General features: G+C 48.6%; 3 protein-coding genes across 18 annotated transcripts in view; 2 read left to right on the forward strand and 1 right to left on the reverse strand.

The window, feature by feature from the left end:
• Nucleotides 1-2856, forward strand: part of PARL (presenilin associated rhomboid like) — a 61743-nt gene extending 58887 nt beyond the window's left edge. For all 7 annotated transcript variants that reach the window (XM_082394172.1, XM_082394175.1, XM_082394174.1 and 4 more), the window contains one exon: nt 2531-2856. In XM_082394172.1, the coding sequence (XP_082250298.1) occupies nt 2531-2642 (112 nt within the window). In that variant the 3' untranslated portion in view covers nt 2643-2856. The remainder of the gene's footprint in view (nt 1-2530) is intronic.
• A 99-nt stretch (nt 2857-2955) lies between these two features.
• MAP6D1 (MAP6 domain containing 1) lies at nt 2956-16957 on the forward strand. 5 transcript variants are annotated; one of them, XR_014245200.1, is made up of 4 exons: nt 2956-6733; nt 11684-11801; nt 12381-15344; nt 16849-16957. XR_014245200.1 is itself a non-coding variant. In XM_082394189.1 (3 exons), exons 1-3 carry the CDS (start codon nt 6354-6356, stop codon nt 12459-12461), a joined length of 579 nt encoding a protein of 192 aa, XP_082250315.1. In that variant the 5' UTR covers nt 6305-6353; the 3' UTR covers nt 12462-12825. The 5 variants fall into 5 exon arrangements, 1 of the variants encoding a protein (XP_082250315.1); XR_014245201.1 differs by having other exon boundaries at nt 12381-15307; XR_014245202.1 differs by having other exon boundaries at nt 6305-6733; nt 12381-12521.
• The window catches only part of YEATS2 (YEATS domain containing 2), a 109385-nt gene continuing 106537 nt past the window's right edge, over nt 16077-18924 (reverse strand). For all 6 annotated transcript variants that reach the window (XM_082393866.1, XM_082393864.1, XM_082393863.1 and 3 more), the window contains one exon: nt 16077-17870. In XM_082393866.1, coding sequence (XP_082249992.1) covers nt 17762-17870 — 109 coding nt within the window. In that variant the 3' untranslated portion in view covers nt 16077-17761. The remainder of the gene's footprint in view (nt 17871-18924) is intronic.

Below are 18924 nucleotides of genomic sequence, written 5' to 3' on the forward strand. Positions count from 1 at the left end.
CCGTGAGAGGCCCTTCAGCAGAGCTGTTGTCTGTCTGATATGCTGGATCCCTGATGGCCTCTCTTTTCTTGCATAATGTTGCCTTTTACCCTTATTTGGTTTTTACTTTATTTCACAACAGTGGGAAACCTTAGTTTTTTAATTAAAAAAAAAAAGTAGAAAAATCTATTCTAAGTGGAGCAGTTTTGCCCAGTAGGCAGTGGAACTAAATGCCATTTATAATTTTCAGTGATGATTAAAGAAGAGCATGTTTGAGTTCGAGCTTTAACAGCAGCCCATTATAAACAGTAAAAACTGACCTGCTATTACAGTATGAGAAACATAAAGACTGATGATGAAAAAGGGGTTTTGTTTTATGAACTCTAAATTTACCTGGCTCCTTCCATGTATACTTAAAGGATCTTTTCCCCAGCAGTTTTTTATTCCTCTCAACTATAATTAGATGACCTTTTTCTGTTCTGAAAACTGGATCAAATGCATTTTAAAGTCCAGAATCTGAAAGGCAGAGGAATCCTTTCTCTTTGCTGTTTCTAATTTCAACTCCTTTCATTTACTCGATCTTGGTCATATCTAGAATTCATCTTTTCTAACATCTTTAATGGTAAAGATTCCTCAGTCTAGATTAAAGATGTTAGAAAAGGTAAAGATCTGTTGGTAACCTCCTGCACATTGCTTTGACTTTATGTCCCTGACCACATTTTATGGTCTTCACCTTGTACTGCTGCAGTAATGATAGCTAATGTATATTGAGTATTTGCTGTGTGCCTACGCTAAGGAGTAATTTAATACTCTTAACATCCTGTGAGGTAGTCCAACTTACAGAAAGGAAACTGCTTAAAGAAGGGAGTTATCCAAGGTCGCACGGTGAGTCATTGCAGAGCTGGAGTTTCAGACTGAGCACTAGACTGTGAGGCTGCTACCAAAAACAAACAAAAAAAGATACCTCAAAAATTAGTCAGCTTGAAATATTTTCCTAATTTTAATTTAACCGAATGACCAATTACATTTGAACTTACGAGTATAATCAAAACAATGTACCTGTAAGATTAAAGTGTTTGACTCTTTGCTTGAAATAAGTAGGTTAAAAAGATTTGAGAAGACACTTTACTAATGGAGAGTTCCCGACAAGTGTTTCATTTCTTGTAAGAGTTTTATAATTGCATTTGAATCATAGGGTGATCCTTTTTCTCTTGTTTTAAGTTCACCAGAGAACTTCACTCTAAGCCCAAAAGAATTTTGTTACATGCCTGTTAATTAATTTGCATGTTTTTAAAATGCTTTTTTTCTTTCTGCAAATTTACTGATCATTTTTCAAAATTTTAATGGTGACTTTTTATGATTAAATTTTAACTATATTTAGTGAGAATTAAGATTCAGGTACAATTCAAGCCCTTTGTAATAAAAAAAATACATGCTCCAAACATTTAAAAAATGTTAAAACATTAAACTGCCATTCTGATATCAATTAAGTTGAATAGAGCATTTTTTCAGTCAGGTGTCTAAGATGAAAGATCAACAAAATCTAGTTTCTGCCTCAGGGAACATGAAATCTGTTTGGGGAAACCAGGGCAAAAATAAAAGTTTCAATAACAAAAGCTTTTTAAAATAGCCATTCAAATCCCCCTCCTCCAGGGAAGCTCCCCGGGGAGGCAGGTGCCTTTGAGCTCCTCCTGCAGCCTGTGCTGCCCTTGGGTAGGGCTCCTGGTCATGCAGACCCGGGCCTGTGGGCTTCTCATCTCACTCCCTGTGTGTTCCTCAGCTTAAGCAGGTGCTCCCGAGAGGCTGAAGTGCAGCCCCGCGGTTAGAGCGCAGGTTACAGGGTCAGATTTGGGTTCTAGTGTCAGTTTGGTGATTCCTAGTTGTGCAGCCTGAGCAAGTTAAATTGCTAAACCTCTCAGTGTTTCAGCTTCCTCGGCTCATTGCTTCAGGCTGCTTTTAGGCATTGTTTAACAGGAGGATGGGGATTGGAGCTGTATTTTAAAAGGTGGGCAGAATTTGGATCCTTTTGTGTAGCCAGGCTGAAGGTGAGGAAGGAGAGGCATTTAAATTAGTATAGCCATCATTATTAGTTAATTCTAATTCTGACATTTCTTACACTTGACATAATAAAAAGAGTCCAGGCTTAGAATCACTCTGACCTGCAAGTGAGTGCTTGATTGACCACTTAGAAGCTGTTAGCGCCTTGGGCAAATGACTTTCTTTCAGACTTGATTTCTTCATGTTTGTAAATCGGAAAAGTGATACTTGATTTGCAGGGTTGTGGTGAATTAAAAGTAGTGTGTGTGAAGTACTTACAGTTTTGGAGCAGTCACACATGGTCCCATCCTATTTCCATCTTTTATGTATTCTGTATATTAAAGGTAAGTCATTGATCTACATTAAATAAATTAATCAGCTATTTTAATATGCTGGATAGTAAATGACAGTGGCATTCAGTTTTTAAAATGTCAGCTTGATATCATCATAGTACTTGGCATTTGTATGTCATACTGTTTGAATGTTGGACTTGGTTTGTTTTTCTTTTCCCCAGATGGTATATTACTTATGGTCATGAACTCATTTGGAAGAACAGGGAGCCTCTAGTGAAAATTTGGCATGAAATGAGGACTAACGGCCCCAAAAAAGGAGGTGGCTCTAAGTAAAACTGGGGTTGGACAATACTGGTACGACTGGTCCGTGCTGCCTGAAGCCCTAGGAATGCATCGGCCCTGGAGTGACCACATCTTTGCTCCTGCCTGGAAGACACTGAGCATCTAGCTTTCCCAGTATTTTAAACTATGTCTCCAGTACATGTCTCATTAGAAAATGAATTATGACAAAGTTGTGAAATAAAGGTTTATATCTCTAGTTTGTAAACAGCGGGTATATGTCTCTTTTGAAGAGCACTAATGCTGCCCTGGAATCTTGCTGTTCGTTGTTATATTTGACATAGTTTGAGTACATGGAAAGGTCTGATTGGAACTCAGAGGCGCTTGTTTTTTAATGTTGGCCTTCTAGCACCTCTGCTAAATATTTACTTTTACTTACCTACCCCTTTCCTTGCTTGGTTGACAGGTAAAAGTTAAGAGCATCTTCTCTCTGGCATGGGTCTGAAATAACAGCTGCAGTATTTTCTAAATTTTCCCCAAAAGGTAGGTAAATGTTTCGTGGCAGTGAGTGGCATATACAGAAAGCTATTTTTAGGTTTTGCTTTCTAGGTTAAAATTGTAGCTAAATTAAGAATTAGAAGGAAGTATCTTGGATAAATTCAGACTTGAATCTGAGCCTAATAGCATCTTATGTTGGAAAATGTACATTCTTTGAAGTGGAGCATCTTACTGACATAGCAGACAGAGGTCATCATCATAGCTTCACTGTAGTGGAACTCACTTGTCCTCATGATTGAGAATTATTTCTAGGAAATGTGATTTGAGAATTTAAAAGTTTTTCTTGAAAGAATTTATAGTAGAGTTTTTGAGTCTTTTGGTTGATCTCAAAAGGTTATACCACATTTTGCACCTTGCGCTGGAGAGGGCCGGGCTTGCCTGGTGGCGGGCACAGAGCGCCTGGCTTCATGACAAGGAAGGGAGCCGTGCTCACCTCACACGGTGTTGAGAGCTGAATGGCAGCATGTGCCCAGCACATAGGGATTGTCCAGTTATGGTGGTTCTTCATCTTTTTCCCACCAAGCCGGACTCTTCTCTGCTGCAAAGTACCGGTCATTCTTGCCAGGCAGGGGACTCTGTTCTAGTTTAGAATAGTCTAAAATAATGTCACTTTAAGGAGAGAGAATTTTTGTTCACCCAGCCCTCATTTTGCCAGTAAGGAACCAGGGTGGTCATGTGTGGGAACTGCCCAAGGTCACACTGCTGTGCTTTGACGTTTCTGAATATGTAGTTATGCTAAGAACCCTGTGACTTACAGATGAGACAAGAAGTGTTTTTCAGAGATGGGATGGGAGGCTGAGATCACATGTACATTCCATATGGAGTCCAAAATGAAATTCATGTCGTCTGTGGGCAGATCTGGAAAACAGGCAACAAAGACATGTCTGCTCTCTCTGCTTTGTGATGTTCAGAGAAGGAACGTTTGGAAGGTCAAGTTACCTACCTGTGAGAGGCCTTGGGAGGTCAGCGCCCAGCTCCAGAAGCACAAGCCTAACTGTCCATGGCTTTGGCAACTGTCCCTACTCTCCTGTTTGCCCGCTGGGGTATCTTGCTTTCTCATCTTGGCTTCTCTGCTGACACGTGAGCACCCCAAGGCCGTGCTTTCCCTGGCTAGCGTGCCTCTCAGCCTGTGCCACCTCCAGTGTCCTCTGAAGTGTGGGGTCCCAGGAGTGCACTCTTAGCTGTCTCGTCTCTCTCCATTTCTGTGGCTTCAGTTATCTCTGTGAGGATGTCTTCTGAGCTCTGGACCCACTGAATATCTCTAAGCTGTCACTCAGTACATACGTCTACTTTGTAGACAGTATGGAACTATGTCCCAGGCATAGTTCCAGGTCCTCGGACCCCACTATGCAGGCACATCAAATATCACTCCTGGCTTAAGCCGGAAACCTGGGGTCATTCTAGATTTCCCTCTCTCACCTCTCATTTCTAGAATCCAGCCCCTTCTCTCCACTCCCAGTGCCTTAAGTTCAGTCCCTTGTCTCTAACCTGGACTGTTGTTATGATTGTTCTCCAGCTGCTCTCTAAATGTCCTGTACTTCTCCACAAGGCCACAGAGTGCTAAAAACACTTTAGTCATTTCCTGTTGTCGCCTATGCAAACTCCCTAGTGTGGCTACCAAGGCCCTCCGTGGCCCAGCCTCTGCTGCCCGTGGCTGAACCCTTGGCCCCTGGACCCTGCATTCCCACCCGACCCCACTACCCTCCCTCACTATGGGCGGCGAGTCCAGGCCCCTGGCCCTCTCTCCGCTGTTGGAAGGCCAGCTCTATTACACTGGTTTCCACGTCTGTCACCCACTGCACTGTAAACCTCCTGAAGGCACCCAGCATTATTCCAGGCACATTGTAAGTGCTTTTTGACTGTTTAGTGAATGAAGAAATCAAAACAAGAAGGACTGCTTTTTTTTTTCTGCAGAATGGAGTGTTTTAGTCACCAGTCTCCCAGGTGGCTGACCCAGGCAGGGCCTGGCACACATAAGTCACACAAAGCCAGTGTACCCTGAGCAGGTGTGTAATCTCCCAGTGTCTTCACGGTACGCAGGCTCCTCTGCTGCTGCCTCTTGGGCCATGGCCTGGCCAAGGCAGCTGAACTGCTGCCACTTCGGGCAGTCGTCGTGTCACTTTGCTGTGCCTTTGAGCTAAGATAGGCAGTGGTTTGGGAGAGGAATCTGTATTCTGATGGCCAGGGCTGTACTGCAGTCCTCCCTCTGAGGTGCAGGCTGGATACTGTCCAAGTATATGCTTGAGATGGAGCACTGGGAAATTAATGCTGTTTCAACAGTGTTACTAGTGATTGGTCTGCAGTGCATACTGAGGGCTAGTGTCAAATATTCAGGAAGCCTTTGCGTGTGGCCAGGGAGCTGTTTGATACCCTGTCCTGCATTAAACAGACTGACCTATAGCCTGGAGGATTACCTGTACTTAGCTCTGCACAGGAGGGAGAGAAACTTTTATAGCATAGTGGCCAAAGATTTGTGGCAGCTTTATAAGCAAGCCTTTATGGCCATGCTTTAAAATTAGGGATTTTAGGCCTCAGGAAATATCAATTGAAGGCTAATGCCAATTCTCAGTGGAAGCTGAATTGGATGTCCCAAATTTGGCATCATAACGGCTGATTCAAACCCACGTTCTATGGGAAGCACGGCCCCAAGTCTTCCCTGTGATCCCCTCATCGCGCGTCTCCCCCTGTGTGCCCACGACCTCTGCGCTGCAGCCTCGAGCAAATCTGGTAATCTGGTAGCCACGGCTTGTCCCCTGTCGGCGGGGTTCAACAGACCCTCCGGGAGGCGGGCTGCAGCCTCGGTGCTGGCGGAGGGCGATCAGCTAGGAATTGTCGCCATCCGGCCCTCGGCCTCTGCGAAGCCAGGTCTAAATTATAAGATAGCATTTAGGGAACTTTGGATTAAATTAGACATTCTTCAAGTTGGACACTTGTGCCTCCGGGCGGTTTCAGTTCCTCCAACCCCAGCCCCGTTTCTGCACCCCGCCAGCCTTACCCTCTTCCCTCACCGGCGCCCCGCTCCAGCCCTGCACAGGCGGCCCTGGCCTCGCAGGGCTGTCGCCCAGCCCTCCGCTCCCTGGGTGGCCACCCCAGGCCCGGGGGCGGGGCTGCGGCGGCGCCGGGAGGGCCGCGAGGGCGGGGCCGCGGGCGGGGGCGGAGCGGCCCGGAGCGCAGGGAGTCCAGCGAGCGCCAGGCGCCGGGGCCGGCATGGCGTGGCCCTGCATCAGCCGCCTCTGCTGCCTGGCGCGGCGCTGGAACCAGCTGGACCGATCCGACGTGGCCGTGCCACTGACCCTGCACAGCTACTCCGACCTCGAGAGCGAGGAGCCGGGCCTGGGCGGTGCCACCTCGCGCAGGGGCCCGTCCCCCGCAGGCGCGCGGGACCCCGGCCGCGACGTGCCGCTTACTCAGTACCAGCGGGACTTCGGCGTGTGGACGGCTCCCGCGGGGCCCAGAGATGGAACACTGGGGCGCGAGCCGGGAGCGGGCGGCCGCAGGATCAAGCCCCCTGCGTCCTACAGCCGGGGGGTCTACGTGCTCCCCGTCGGCGACGCAGATGCGGCTGCAGCGGCGACCACATCGTACAGGTATGAGGCTGGGGGCAGGAGAGCGCATCGTACGCAGACCCCCTGGTCCCAGGAGATTGAGCTGGGGAGCCTGGAGGACCAGGGTGGGCGGGAGGGAGGAGGCGCCTGGAGCCCCCATCCCACACGACTTCGAGAGCTGCGGGCGGCCTTCGAGGTCATCCCCTTTGGTTCCTGGCACTGCCAGCGTCTCCTTCGATGCTCCCCGATCAGGCTCGGAGTGAGCGAGCACCTCCGTGGCGGCGAGCTCACTACCTCACTCGCTGCCCTCTCGGGCAGTCCTGTCAGAAAGCCTGCCTTCGACCGAGTTAAAATCCGCTTCCCCTTAACTTCCACCAGGTGGGCCTAGCCATAGGAGCGGTGCTCGCGGGCCAACTGCCTGAGGCAGCACTTTCTGTGGGGGCATTGGTGGTGAGGACCAAATGCAGAGCTTCCAAGTGGGTGGTCCCCTAGAGATGCCACTGAGTGACTGAGGGCAGCTGACCTGGCTATCACTGAGGACAGGCCTATGTTCTGCCCCTGGGCAACTGAGGGCTTTCTCTCTCCTTATTACAACAGTGATCAGAAAAATTGGAAATTACGGAAATTACAGCATAGAAAATGAGTATGCCCTTAATCCTACCCCAAACTTGTAGTTCTTTCTAATCCTTAACATGCATTTGAGTGCATATCTGTTTATAATTCTTGCATAGTTAGATTTGTAACTGTACACGTTTTTTTTTTTTCTTTCACGTATCATGGATGTCATTCCGTGTTACTAGATGCTCTTCTACAACATGAATTTTAATGGATGTGCAGTATTTTATCTTATGGATATACATTATCCATATATTGATATATATGTCCAAATATTAATCTACTCTCATGTCGTTAAATATTTAGGGTGTTTCTAATTTGGGGCTATTAAAAACACTGTTCCTTTGATCTAGTTACTTCACTTGCAGAAATTTTCCCTACAGGTAACCTTGAACATGGGGTGGGAGCTAAGGAGTATAAGGTACGTGTCAACAACGTACAGCAAAAAATGGAAACAGTTCCATTGTCCTACTGATGTAGGGGACTGGTTAATTATAGCTCTGCCATAGGATGGGCTACTGGGAAGCCCAGAATGTACTGATAATAGAAGATGTCAAAAAAGATGCAGAACGATACATCTGCTACTATTTGTGTTTTTAAAGGGGTTATTGATGCATACATATCTGCTGAAATAAGCGTAGGATGTCTCTGCATGGATGTGTGAGAAAATGGTAACCTTTAGGGAGAGGAAGAAGGGGAAGAAGTTGTGGATGCTGCCAGGGGTGGAAGGAGACTGAGGGACTTTTCACTCTGCCCTTTTGAACCACTGCTTTGTTTTTCTGTTTTTTTCTTTTGGCTGCACCACATGGCTTGCAGGATCTTAGTTCCCCGACTAGGGATGGAACCCATGCCCCCTGCAATAGAAGCACAGAGTCCTAACCACTGGACCATCAGGGAATTCCCTGAAGCACTGCTCTAAAAAAAAAAGTACATGTATTACCTTTAACAAAAAATTTTAGAGAAAAAAATCTCCTTTGATCAGCATTCTTGTAGCTAAAGCTTTGCTTATACAGTAATTTCTTTAGTATGAATTCCTACCTGTGGAATTAAGGGCCAAAAGGTATGAACTTTCCCCTTCAATTTTATTACTTTTAAAATCAACTGTATTGAGGTATAATTTCCATATAGTAAAATTCATCCATTATAAGCGTACAGCTGGATGATTTTGTATACACCTGGGCATCACCACCATAATTCAGACACGTGGAACATTCCGTCTCCCCAGAGGTTCCTTCATGGGCATGCAGGTTTTAAGGAACTCGATGGGGAGTGGCCGTTTCAGGGTGGGTCTTGTGTTCAGGGACGTGTGCTCAAGCTGAGCTGCAGAAATGCAGCCAGGGGTGTCAGGGGCAGGGCAGACACTGAGCCGCGGCACTGGGGCCCCAGCCAGGCAGTGGACGATGCCAACTGCTGCATGACGGGGCCCTGAACCAGCTGGAGGGGCCTTGAATGGTGACAGCTCTGGAAGGCCAGAGGTCCTGGGTGTGCAGCGCCTTCAAGTGGCTGATGTTCCAGGCACAGACGGGGGCGGAACTTGCAGGGAGATAGCTTCAGCTTAGGGAAGGAAGCACACTTTCTAATAAGTAGAACTGACTGCGATGGGTAAGGTCACGTGGTGCTGATCTCCTGCTCACTGGAAGTGTCCAAGCAAAGGCTGGACTTTTAGAAGCCGTCCCTCATCCTTGCTGAGCAGATGGCAGGTTTGAATGTCCTGCTGGGTCCTTCCAGCTCCAGTGATACTAAAGGTACTAGTTATTACTCTCTGCTTGACACGTACCAGGCACCAGGCTTAGGACTTCCCACAGATTATCTCCCCAAGACTTCACAATAACGCCCTGGAATAAGTTGCTGTCCCCATTGTATAGACGAGGAACTTGAGTGGCTGGCACGAGGTCACGCAGAGCAGAGCAGAGCAGAACCCAAGTGTGTCTTGCCTCAGAGACCAAATCTGTGTCCCCAATAGGTTATCATCCCCTAAGATGCTGCCTCCTCTGAATCAGGTAGTTGCTTGACCTGTGTCTGGCAGTGGTGGAAAAGTACTGAGCTGGGCAAGAGTTGGGACTCACTAGAGCTCTCCTTCCTGGTATATAAACTTGGTGGGTCACTTGGCCCCTCTGACCCTTTCCTCATCTGTAAAGCAGAAATAGCAAGAGCTTAGCTGCCTGGGTCACCTGGCAGAGACACAGGACCACTGCTGAACTTGGCTCCCCCAGCACCGTGTGAGCCGACCTCAGGGACCCTCCATCTCCCAGCTCTACTACTGGAATGAGCAACTCCATCCCGCCTACCTTCTTGAAAGATGCACATTACCTAAGCGAACTATTTAAAGAAATTTACAAAACAAAGGAAATGAACAGATCCAGAGAGCCCAGGGATACTCCTCTCCACCCCAGCAGGTCCTGCCTCGCCTGGCCCTTGGTCTCCAGGTGAGAACTGACCTGCGTCACTCACTCGGCCAGATGGGCAGCGGGTCCTGCCCACTGCCAGCCTGGGTCCTTCCTCATGACCAGCTCCTCCCAGCGCCTCCCCTCCAGAATTCGGTGTGTCAGCACCCCTGGCCCAGTCATCCCTCTTTCCTTCCTGGATGAGTCAGTTAAAGGGCCGACAGTCAAAGTGTCAGACTTGACTCCCATTTTTCCAAGTGCCCATCGGGAAGGCTTAGGGAAGTTCAGGGATTTGTTTGAAGCCATGTTGGCCTGAGAACCCAGGCCTCAGGATCCTCAGTCTGGGCGCTCTGCAGTGCCCTGGGTGGCTCCCTGCCCCTCAGCAGGAGGGACTGCGGCCCTCAAGGTCCAGCTGAGGCTCACATGAGGTGGACAGTGGTGGAAACTGCTTGGTGAGGGGAGGCACAGTGGACTCAGCTAGTCCTGTATTATCTCCTCGGCAGGCCATTAGCCTGCCCTCCTCATCTCCTGGGCAGTCACCAGGCCCTGCCGAGTTTGTCTTCAACATCCCTTCTCCATCCCCACTGCCGGCTCCCCTCTCACCTGGGCTCCAGCACCAGGCCTGCCCCACAAGCAGCCATAGGCACTGCTCTAGCCCCTGGCTCTGGTCACTTCCGGCTCTGGGACCCCTGCAGCCACCCTGGGGCAGCGGGCTTGGGCTGCCAGACCCAAGGCTCAGCTCAGTGTGGGAACAGAAGGGCACACCCAGGGGAGGACCTGCTTCCCCAGGAGAAACAAGAGTAGCAGATGGCTCGGGCAGCTGGTCTTTGAAACCCTGCAGCTTTGGAAGCAAAAGTTATCCAATAGGGCCTTGGCCCAATTCGCCTCCTGGTACCCAAGTGCTGACCACAGACACAGCTGCTCCCTGCACACGTGTCTTGCCCAGTGGTGCCCAGCTGTGCTGCTAAGGAGAAAAGGCTGCTTTGTTGACCTCAAGGCCTGAAACCTGGCCAGGGCTGTGGATGAGGTGAGATAGGCGTGGACCCAGCCCAAATGTGGGTGCTGCCTCTGGCCATCTGGACCCTTTTCCTCAGAACATCACCTTGGCCAGCGGCTCCTGTGGGCACAGGAGGTCTCTGCCATTTAGTAGGGGAGTTGATAGAATTAAAATAGGTCTTTTTTTTTTAAAGAGGAATTGAGGAATTAAGTCTTTGTCAAAAGAACGCTACTCTGAGCACTTGGAGCTAGGCCGTGCCAGCCTTGTCACTTCCCGCCAACACCTACCCCCCTGTGCAGACCACCGTCCCTCCCTGCTCCCGCGCATCAGTGCCAGCGGGCATAGCGCCATACAAAAGCCACAGCGCCAGGCTGTCTTTAGTTTCTTGAGATGGTCACTATGATTTATACTCTCTTGCAGGAGTTAATAAGACAAGTTATTAAAAACTAAACATAACACTGAGCCTCATTTTCTTCCTCAGTTGTAACCAGGTACGGAGGACCGTGCAGTGTGCTGTCCAGTCCGGCACCTCCTCTGGACATAAGGGCCACCAGAGGTGTGGGCTGCAGGCAAGCGACTTTCGCTGGTTCTGGGCCTCTAGGGCCCCTTCAAGTGGCCCGGAGGCAAGATAGGGAGCCCTGGAGGGCAGGGCTGGAACGTGCTGTCTCTGAGGGCCAGCACAGGCCGGGAGCTCGCGGTTCGGGATGAGTAGGATCCAGTTGTTGACTGAGCTCTCTGCTTACTCCCCGTGCAGCCTGCGCCTATCGCTCCCCAGCAACGGGAGAGAAAATTTCCGGTGGAGCTGTCTGGGGTACACTTCCTCTGCTAGTTCTGCCTTTGTAAGGGGAGAAAGGAACATCTGCAGCCAGAGCAGCATCTCAGCAGTGGACATTGGTCAGGAATATTCCAGAAGCACGGGGCAAGGGCCGAGGCCTCTGAAGGGTCAGGGGAAGGGATGGGTGACCCTGTGCAAGGTTGTGATGTGTTCTGTTCCAGACAGGAATTCCAGGCTTGGACTGGAGTGAAGCCATCGAGATCCACAAAGGTGAAACCTGCCGCAGTCATCACAACCCACAGCTCTGGATGGGACAGCAGCCCCGGGGCTGGCTTCCAGGTGAGTCCGAAGCTGGTGCTGCAGGGCGAGGGGCTGGGTGCCTGGGTGCAGGGGGTGTGAGGACAGAGGCTTTTTTTCCAGGTTAGGGACTAGGAGTCAGGTTTGGATGGTGTAGGATGGCATTATGCCAGGGACAGTGGTGTCTGAGCACCCGATTGTTCCTCGCGAACAGAAAGCCAAGGTGCTGCTTTGTCGTTAGCCACGTGTGTGTCCCCCTAGTGCTGACTTCTCTGGGAGCAGGGTGTCCCCTCCCTTCTAAATCCCAATCTTACCCTTGAGCACTGACCCCTAGTGACAAGCTGTCTAAGCCCCGGCGTTCGTGTAAGGAGGAGCTGGAAGGGGGGTGGGGCTGTTCAGCTTCCTGACTCAACCCAAAGGAGGCTTCAGGGAGAAACGAAGGTCCACGTGCTCCATCTGGCCAATGTCCACTAACGCAGGAACCCCGCCCACTGCAGACCCTTCAGGTTAGCAGTCCCAACTCTCGAGGACGAAGAGGAGGGGATTGTTTTCCTGGAGCTGCGGGGAGGGGGAAAGTCGAGGGAAAGGCCCACTGATCTGTGGCCACATTTCATTTTCCAGGTCCCTGAGGTGAGGAAGAAGTTCGCCCCTAACCCCTCAGCCATCTTTCAGGCCTCAGCTCCCCGGATCCTCAACATGTGATTGCCCACGGAGAAAAGCGAGCAGCCACAGAGGATCAGAACCCACTGCCCGGGGACTGGGGTGAGGTCTCAGGACCAGACGGCCCCTGCTGTCAGAGGGGTAGGGTCCTCCGTTCTCACCGTGGGGCACTACTTCCTCTCCAAGCTGCACGAGGCCGCGGGCAGAGCAGAGGCACAGAGGGACACAGCACCACCCAGCTCAGCTCTGGGCCTCAGAGACGTGTGCGGAAGGCTTCAGATCTTTTTTAATTGCCTCTTTTGGCCACCCTTCATTTTTTACATCTGAAGAACTTGATCAATTCTGTGAACTGAATTGGTCGCTGGGGGCTGAGGAATATGGACATAACAGGTCCTTGAAAGATCCAGTAATGTCCACGTTATTGTTTTTGCAGGCTGCACGATAATTTTATAACCTATGGTAACCCAAGGTGGTGTCCTTGGATAGTCCCACCAACGGCCCCACATGTTCAGGCTGTAGAAGAAATCTTTCTTAGGTTATCAACTGCATGTGACTCATGATGATGCTAAGTAACCAGGAAGGAGTTTCCCAAAGCAGCAGAATATCAATCATCATAGGGTTTCAGTTTTAAAGACAATTTCTTTATGGCCAAGACGACCCTGGTTTTAACAAAACATTTCTTGGCATGAGTGAAGTACTGAGTGAATGACACTCACCTTAGTATTACTGACTCCAGTTTTGTTCCCTTAACGTATTGATGACTAGATGGGAACTACTATACTAAGAACTGGGAGCTTCTTTGGGAGAAGGGTGGCATTAGCTTCATTCCCTGAAAGACCTGAAAACGTCATCTCATTACAGGGAGCTCACTAGCTGTTGAGGCAGCTCATTCTGTTTTTGGAAGGCCCTCCTGACTTTCTCGACAAATTCCAGCCAGTGCAGCCACCTGGAACTAGCCCGGTCCCCTCTTTGCACAGCAGCCCTCGAAACAGTTGAAGGAGTTTGTGTTCCTTTTAGAGATTAGAGGCACAAGCGAAGGACAGTTTTGGTAAGGAAGCTCAAGGATTTCCCTTTGGATCTTTACCCCTTTCCAGCCCTCAGGTGGCTTAGCCAGGTGAGCATTTACTTTCACCACAGGAGGTGGCATTCAGGTTTTAGAAGCAGCTCAGAGCGGAGGCGGGGCCGTGTTTCCAGCTCAGGCTGCGAGGGGCCGTCAGTCCCCTCAGAGGTGCTAGCTCCCAGCTCTGGCACGTTCCAGCAAAGGAAATGCTCTGAGAGAATCATTTTAAAGGGAAAAGCAAAACCATATGCTTACACAAAGGGTTCTATTATTTCAGACTTCATTGGTTTTGCGTGTTAGATGCTTCTAAGGGAAAAGAGACTGCGTGCTGGGCATTCTGTGAGAAGCAAACAGATTAATGGTTACAATCTCAGATTTTACTAAAACCCAAACATACTGTTTCAATTTAACTTATTTCTTTAAATTAATTATAAACACGAACGCCTTCTCATGTCTTCCTTTATCCCCTCTTAGAGGACTGAATGTGCCATGGCTACTGCTGCTCTCCCTTGGAGGCTTGTAGATTCTGAGAACGCTGACCCTGGGCTGCAGTCGCACTGGTGTCGTATGTAGTAATATTTAACAGAACCCACGAACTTCCTCTTTTACACTTACTTACCCGTATCCCCCCAACCCCGCCAGGAGCCTAGGGTAAAAAGACTGTCTTTGAAGCTAGTCTTGGGCTCAAATCATCTTGGCTTCTCCACTCACTAGCTGGGAGCAGTTTAAGCGTCTGTTTCCTTATCTGCAAAGTATGGGTAATGCCACTCCCCTCCCCACCCCCCCAAGAGAGTGTGTTTATGTGCAGCGTGCTTAGTACAGTAAATGGCCAACAAAGCGCAGCTGCTGTACTTATTCTCTCCTGCCCGAGCACCCCTTCCCGGGAGCCTGCTTTACTCCCATCTGCAGCTTTGGTCCATCTGATGCCACTGACAGGCCCTCTCAGTAGCCCCTGCCTGTGTCACACCGCATAGCCAGCCATGCCCATCCCTCCCCCAGAGCCTGTCCCAAGAGCCCATTCACTGAGCTGGGGTAAAGCGGGCTCCCATGCTGGCAGTGTTGGCACCACCGCCTGGGAGAGGCCTGACCTCTGGAAGGCATCCTGCACACCCAGGAACAAACAGCTTTTCAGAAACGCCCCAACCCAACAGCCTTCCGTACTAGACTTCATTATTAGATCTGGATTCTGAAGCAGCAGTTTCCTCCCACTAGGTCTTAATAAGGCCTTAACATTATGTTACCGGAGTCGCCTTCAGAAGCAACTGAGGTAACAGCCTCAACCACGCGGTCCCAACTCACCTAGGTCATATGTATGACACAAACAGACGAAGACCGAAAGGAACGCGCTGGAATACTGATGGTGGCTATCTTTGAGACGGGGAACTATGGATAATTAAAAATTTTTTACACCTTAGAATATTTGCTAAAAGTTTCTATATAATTAATTAGCATTTTTATATTAAATTAAAAAGCAGTTTAATCTGCTTGTTAGGTAATTTTAGCCAAAGGAAAGAGTTCAAATTAATTATTCCATGACCAAAGTTAGCACTGCAGTAGCAGCCTGGACCAGCCGTGAGGAGGCCCAACCACAGGGAAGCCCCTGGGTCCTTTCACCCACAGTCATTTAGACCAAGACTGACGGCTCCGTAGTGAGTCGAACTCAGAAAAACCCATTACAAACGCTAATACTTTCATCCTTGTAATAACTCCAGGATTTTTTGCCAAACTCCAAAAAGCAGCTTTTGAGAGAACCTTGGCCATGCAGCCCACCCTGGGCCAACGGGGGACCCTTTGAGCAGGATCAGCTCCGCTGGCCTCACTCACACAGGTGCCTTCAGTCAGTTAAGAGGGAGCCCCCGATTAAGGTACTGTGACACTGTCTGTCCTGTGGCTCCTGTCAAAACCGTGGCTGACACAAATAACATTCAAGAAGGGGGCCTAATCAATGCCCCTATTCTCCTTCCTCCAGACCATTCAACTCCCTAAAGGTTGACACTAAGTGAAGCCTGGTCCCAAGAAAGCTACATACTTGGATTGTTTCACAGGGCCTCCTCCCCAAAGAACTTCTCACCTTTGAAGAACCAAAGCTTTCAAAGCTTTTAGTTCTTATTAAGGGTGGATATAAATAATAGTCATTTCTGAAATATTTCTGCACTTGCTGTAATTTTTTAGCCACTGTGATGGCAGATGGTCCCAGCAGGACTGGGTCACAGGAGTAACTTCTTTCTGGCTTCAGCACAGACCCATTCTTGCCAGACGAACCGCTGTGCTTCTTGATTGGACAACAGGAGCTGTTTTACTCTTTGCCTTGGCTTTGAGGAGGCTCTGAGCTCAATCATCAGGTAGTTTTCCTTTGCTCCAAGCTGTCAGAAACCACTATGGCCAGGACCAACATGCATTTTTCCAAAACTTTTTCAGATTTTTATATAACTGTAATCCTTATTTTAAGTAGCTGCAAATTCTTTTTGGAAAGAAGTGGAAGAATTAATTCAAGTACACAAACACCTATACCTTTGCCTCATCCCAGCTCTTTTTGACCTAATGCAAGAAAAACCCTACCAAAGTGTAGTGCTCCAAACTCAGAAAAACCCATCACAAATACTGAAAGATTTATTGTAGATATTTTTGTTACACAATTATGTTACATATTATGATACAAATACATTTGCAACATTAACATATATGAGGACTGTTAAATCGCTTACTATTTCTTCTGCAAAAAGATAATTTCTTGAGGCTTTCACACCTGTAGTAACTGGCTCTGTTCTCATTTGGGTCAAATCTTCACCCTTTAGCTCTGAGTCGCAGTCCACTGCTGAGTGAGTCTACACTTGCCCATTAACCCTGCCTGGAGTATTTTATGTCTGGAATATCTGAGCCTTTACTACTAAACTGTTCTATTACTAAGCCAGGGCATGCCCTCTGCCTTACTGAGTAATTTCCCTCTGCCTTACTGAGTAATTTCCCTCTGCAGCTGCAGTCCTCAGATGCTGAAAAAAGAAGGGCAGATTTCCCGTAGTTGCCTCCCTGCCTTCTCCTGACTCAAACATCTAGAGGATTCATGAAAACATGAATTATGTTGCTTGGATAAGTTTCTTTGGCTCTGACTCACAGCTTTCAGTTTTTCTTGGAGCAGATTCCTAACTGCTGAGAATAAATTCTTTACTTCTACACAGACTGTCAGGAAGATTGGGGTAAAGTGTCTATAATGAAACTGGACATCATGCAGGGCACGGCTAACTTTCCTTTTTCCGTCCACTTCTGCCTCCCACTGAGATGGCCTCTGCTTATGACACAATCTGTTCTCACTGCTTCTGAGCACTGACATCCCTGTGTCTTGGCTTTGACAGTCCTTTCTCTACCTTTAAGGCACTCACAAGTGTTTAAAACACTTTTCTTCTTGGGAAAAACTCCTTGACAGAGAAGAACAATACACCAAATCCACTGGATAGGATGAACTGTCCAAGGGGCTGCTCCCCACTGGCCACTCAACGTGGATTCAGCAGCAGAAGCTCCTGCAGACCACGCCAATGGTGAGGAACCAGCTCTCTGCCCGGCACACACTCAAAGCTGGCCTGAGTCTGCCAAGTGCCCGGGCTTTGTGGGTGCTGTCTATGGCTAAGAGCTTCTCGGTTGTAGTCGAACCTTTTCCTGACCTATGCTGGGGTTTGTCCATCCCGTGACGATGCTCTTGAGACTGGCTGTGGTAATGCTCCTGTGTTCCACGACAGAAGCGTTCTCAGTCTGCAGCCTCCCAGGCTTGTGTGTCTTCCACACAGCATCACTGCTCCCTGAGCCGATCCTCGGGGTCTGAGTGCCGAAGGCCAGCCCGCCTCCAGATGTTATCAGGGTAACTGGGCGGGGTGCCTGTAACCCCAGCCCACAGAATGGGTGAAATCTCTAGCTAGCCAGACTCATTTTCCGCCTCCTGGAGGGAGACTCAGGCCCAAGGTGCCCCCTGGAAAACACACAGAGGACAGAAGGGCCTGATACATGGGGCCTGACCCTGCTCTGAGACCCTGATGGAGCCTGCACAGAGAGGGAACAGATACAAGCTGACAGAGCATGCATCCACTCATGGCTTCCCTCTAGAATCAGGAAACAAACTTCTCTCCTAAAAGGATCTGACCTGGGGCTGAACACTGGTGTTACTAAGTGGAGGCAGTGGCTGAGTGGCCGTCATACTCTGAGGCACACAGAAAACGACCTTCTCTCCCGAACCGAAGAGTCATCACCGTTCAAGACTTCGAATCCTGCTTTCCTAGGCGCATCTTCATTCTGTTCACTGATCTTCATTCAGTATCCCCATGTGTTTGTTTGTGAGGAAGTCCAGAAAAGGAGTGTTGCAAATGGCCTGGTGAATGTTACTCACTGTAATTTCTTTGGGAATCCTGGTCCAAAAAACAAAGATGTTAGTGATTCTCTCAAATATCTAAATAATTTAATCCATTAAGTTACTGGAAGGACCATCCCATGCACAGGCTCTAGTAGATGGGGACGATGGTGAGTGATAGGCATGGTTTAGGGCCACTCTGGGGATGGGGAGTGGCCAGGTGCCTTCTCTCTCCCCCTCTTCTTTCCCACTAATTCCTTTGACTCTGGTGGAGATGTGGCCTACCCTCTTCCCGGTCAGCCCTATTTAGGGCTCAAATATGGCTTCCTACCACAGGCATAAGATGGATTTCAAGAAGGTGGTTGAATGATTAAGAAGAAGAAGAAGAAAAAAAAGACTGGGGATTGAGAAAAGAGAAAGGAAGTAAAGCAGAACAGAATGTTATTGCTGTAATTCAGTCTCAGCCGAATGAAAGATGACTCAATGCACCACAGAGCCCATCTCTTGGAAAGATGGGAGATGGAGTTATGGCAGGCCAAGTGTGATGTTCAATGTTCTTATCAAAAGCACTCAGGTCACTCTGTGTCTTCACAGTTGGGACCATAGAGGCGAGCAGGGGCTGCAGAGGCACTCCGCCCACTCCCTGGATCTCCAGCAGGATAAGAACCGGCATTACTAGAACTCCTTTGTTCCCCACTTTTCGTAAAGACCTCTCTACACTGCCTGATGTGTTACATTCCTGTCAAGTCTGACCTAATCATATTCCTCTGATTTAGGTCTCTTCATGTCCTCAGGTATTCTGTTAAAGTTATATAAATTTATGACAGCCTTTAAGCACAACAGAATAAAATAAATTTGTTTCCTTTGAAAGGAATGCCTGTCTATCATTCTTTCAGGGCCCAGGAAAAGAGCAAAATTCAGCGTCCCAATCAATGACAATTAGAGAGGCTGCAAAGAGCACTGGTGAGCCTGTGGGTATAGAGCTAGTGAGATCCAAGTTTAACTCTAGGTTCTATCATGTATTTGCTGGGAAAGCCAGGCAAGATTACCTTTCAGAGCCCGGTTTCCTGATTTCTAAAAAGGGAGTATGAGTTCTGAAATGAACAACAAAT

The sequence above is a fragment of the Balaenoptera borealis genome (genome assembly GCF_965194805.1).
Source record: "Balaenoptera borealis genome assembly, chromosome: 5".
NCBI classification, from domain to species: domain Eukaryota; kingdom Metazoa; phylum Chordata; class Mammalia; order Artiodactyla; family Balaenopteridae; genus Balaenoptera; species Balaenoptera borealis.

Excerpts from the sequence above, each read along its gene's own strand:
- MAP6D1 (XM_082394189.1), top strand. The coding sequence starts at position 6,354 with ATGGCGTGGCCCTGCATCAGCCGCCTCTGCTGCCTGGCGCGGCGCTGG. Across the intron at positions 6,734-11,683 it reads GCGGCGACCACATCGTACAG|ACAGGAATTCCAGGCTTGGA; the intron begins GTATGAGGCTGG and ends GTTCTGTTCCAG. Across the intron at positions 11,802-12,380 it reads GCCCCGGGGCTGGCTTCCAG|GTCCCTGAGGTGAGGAAGAA; the intron begins GTGAGTCCGAAG and ends TTCATTTTCCAG.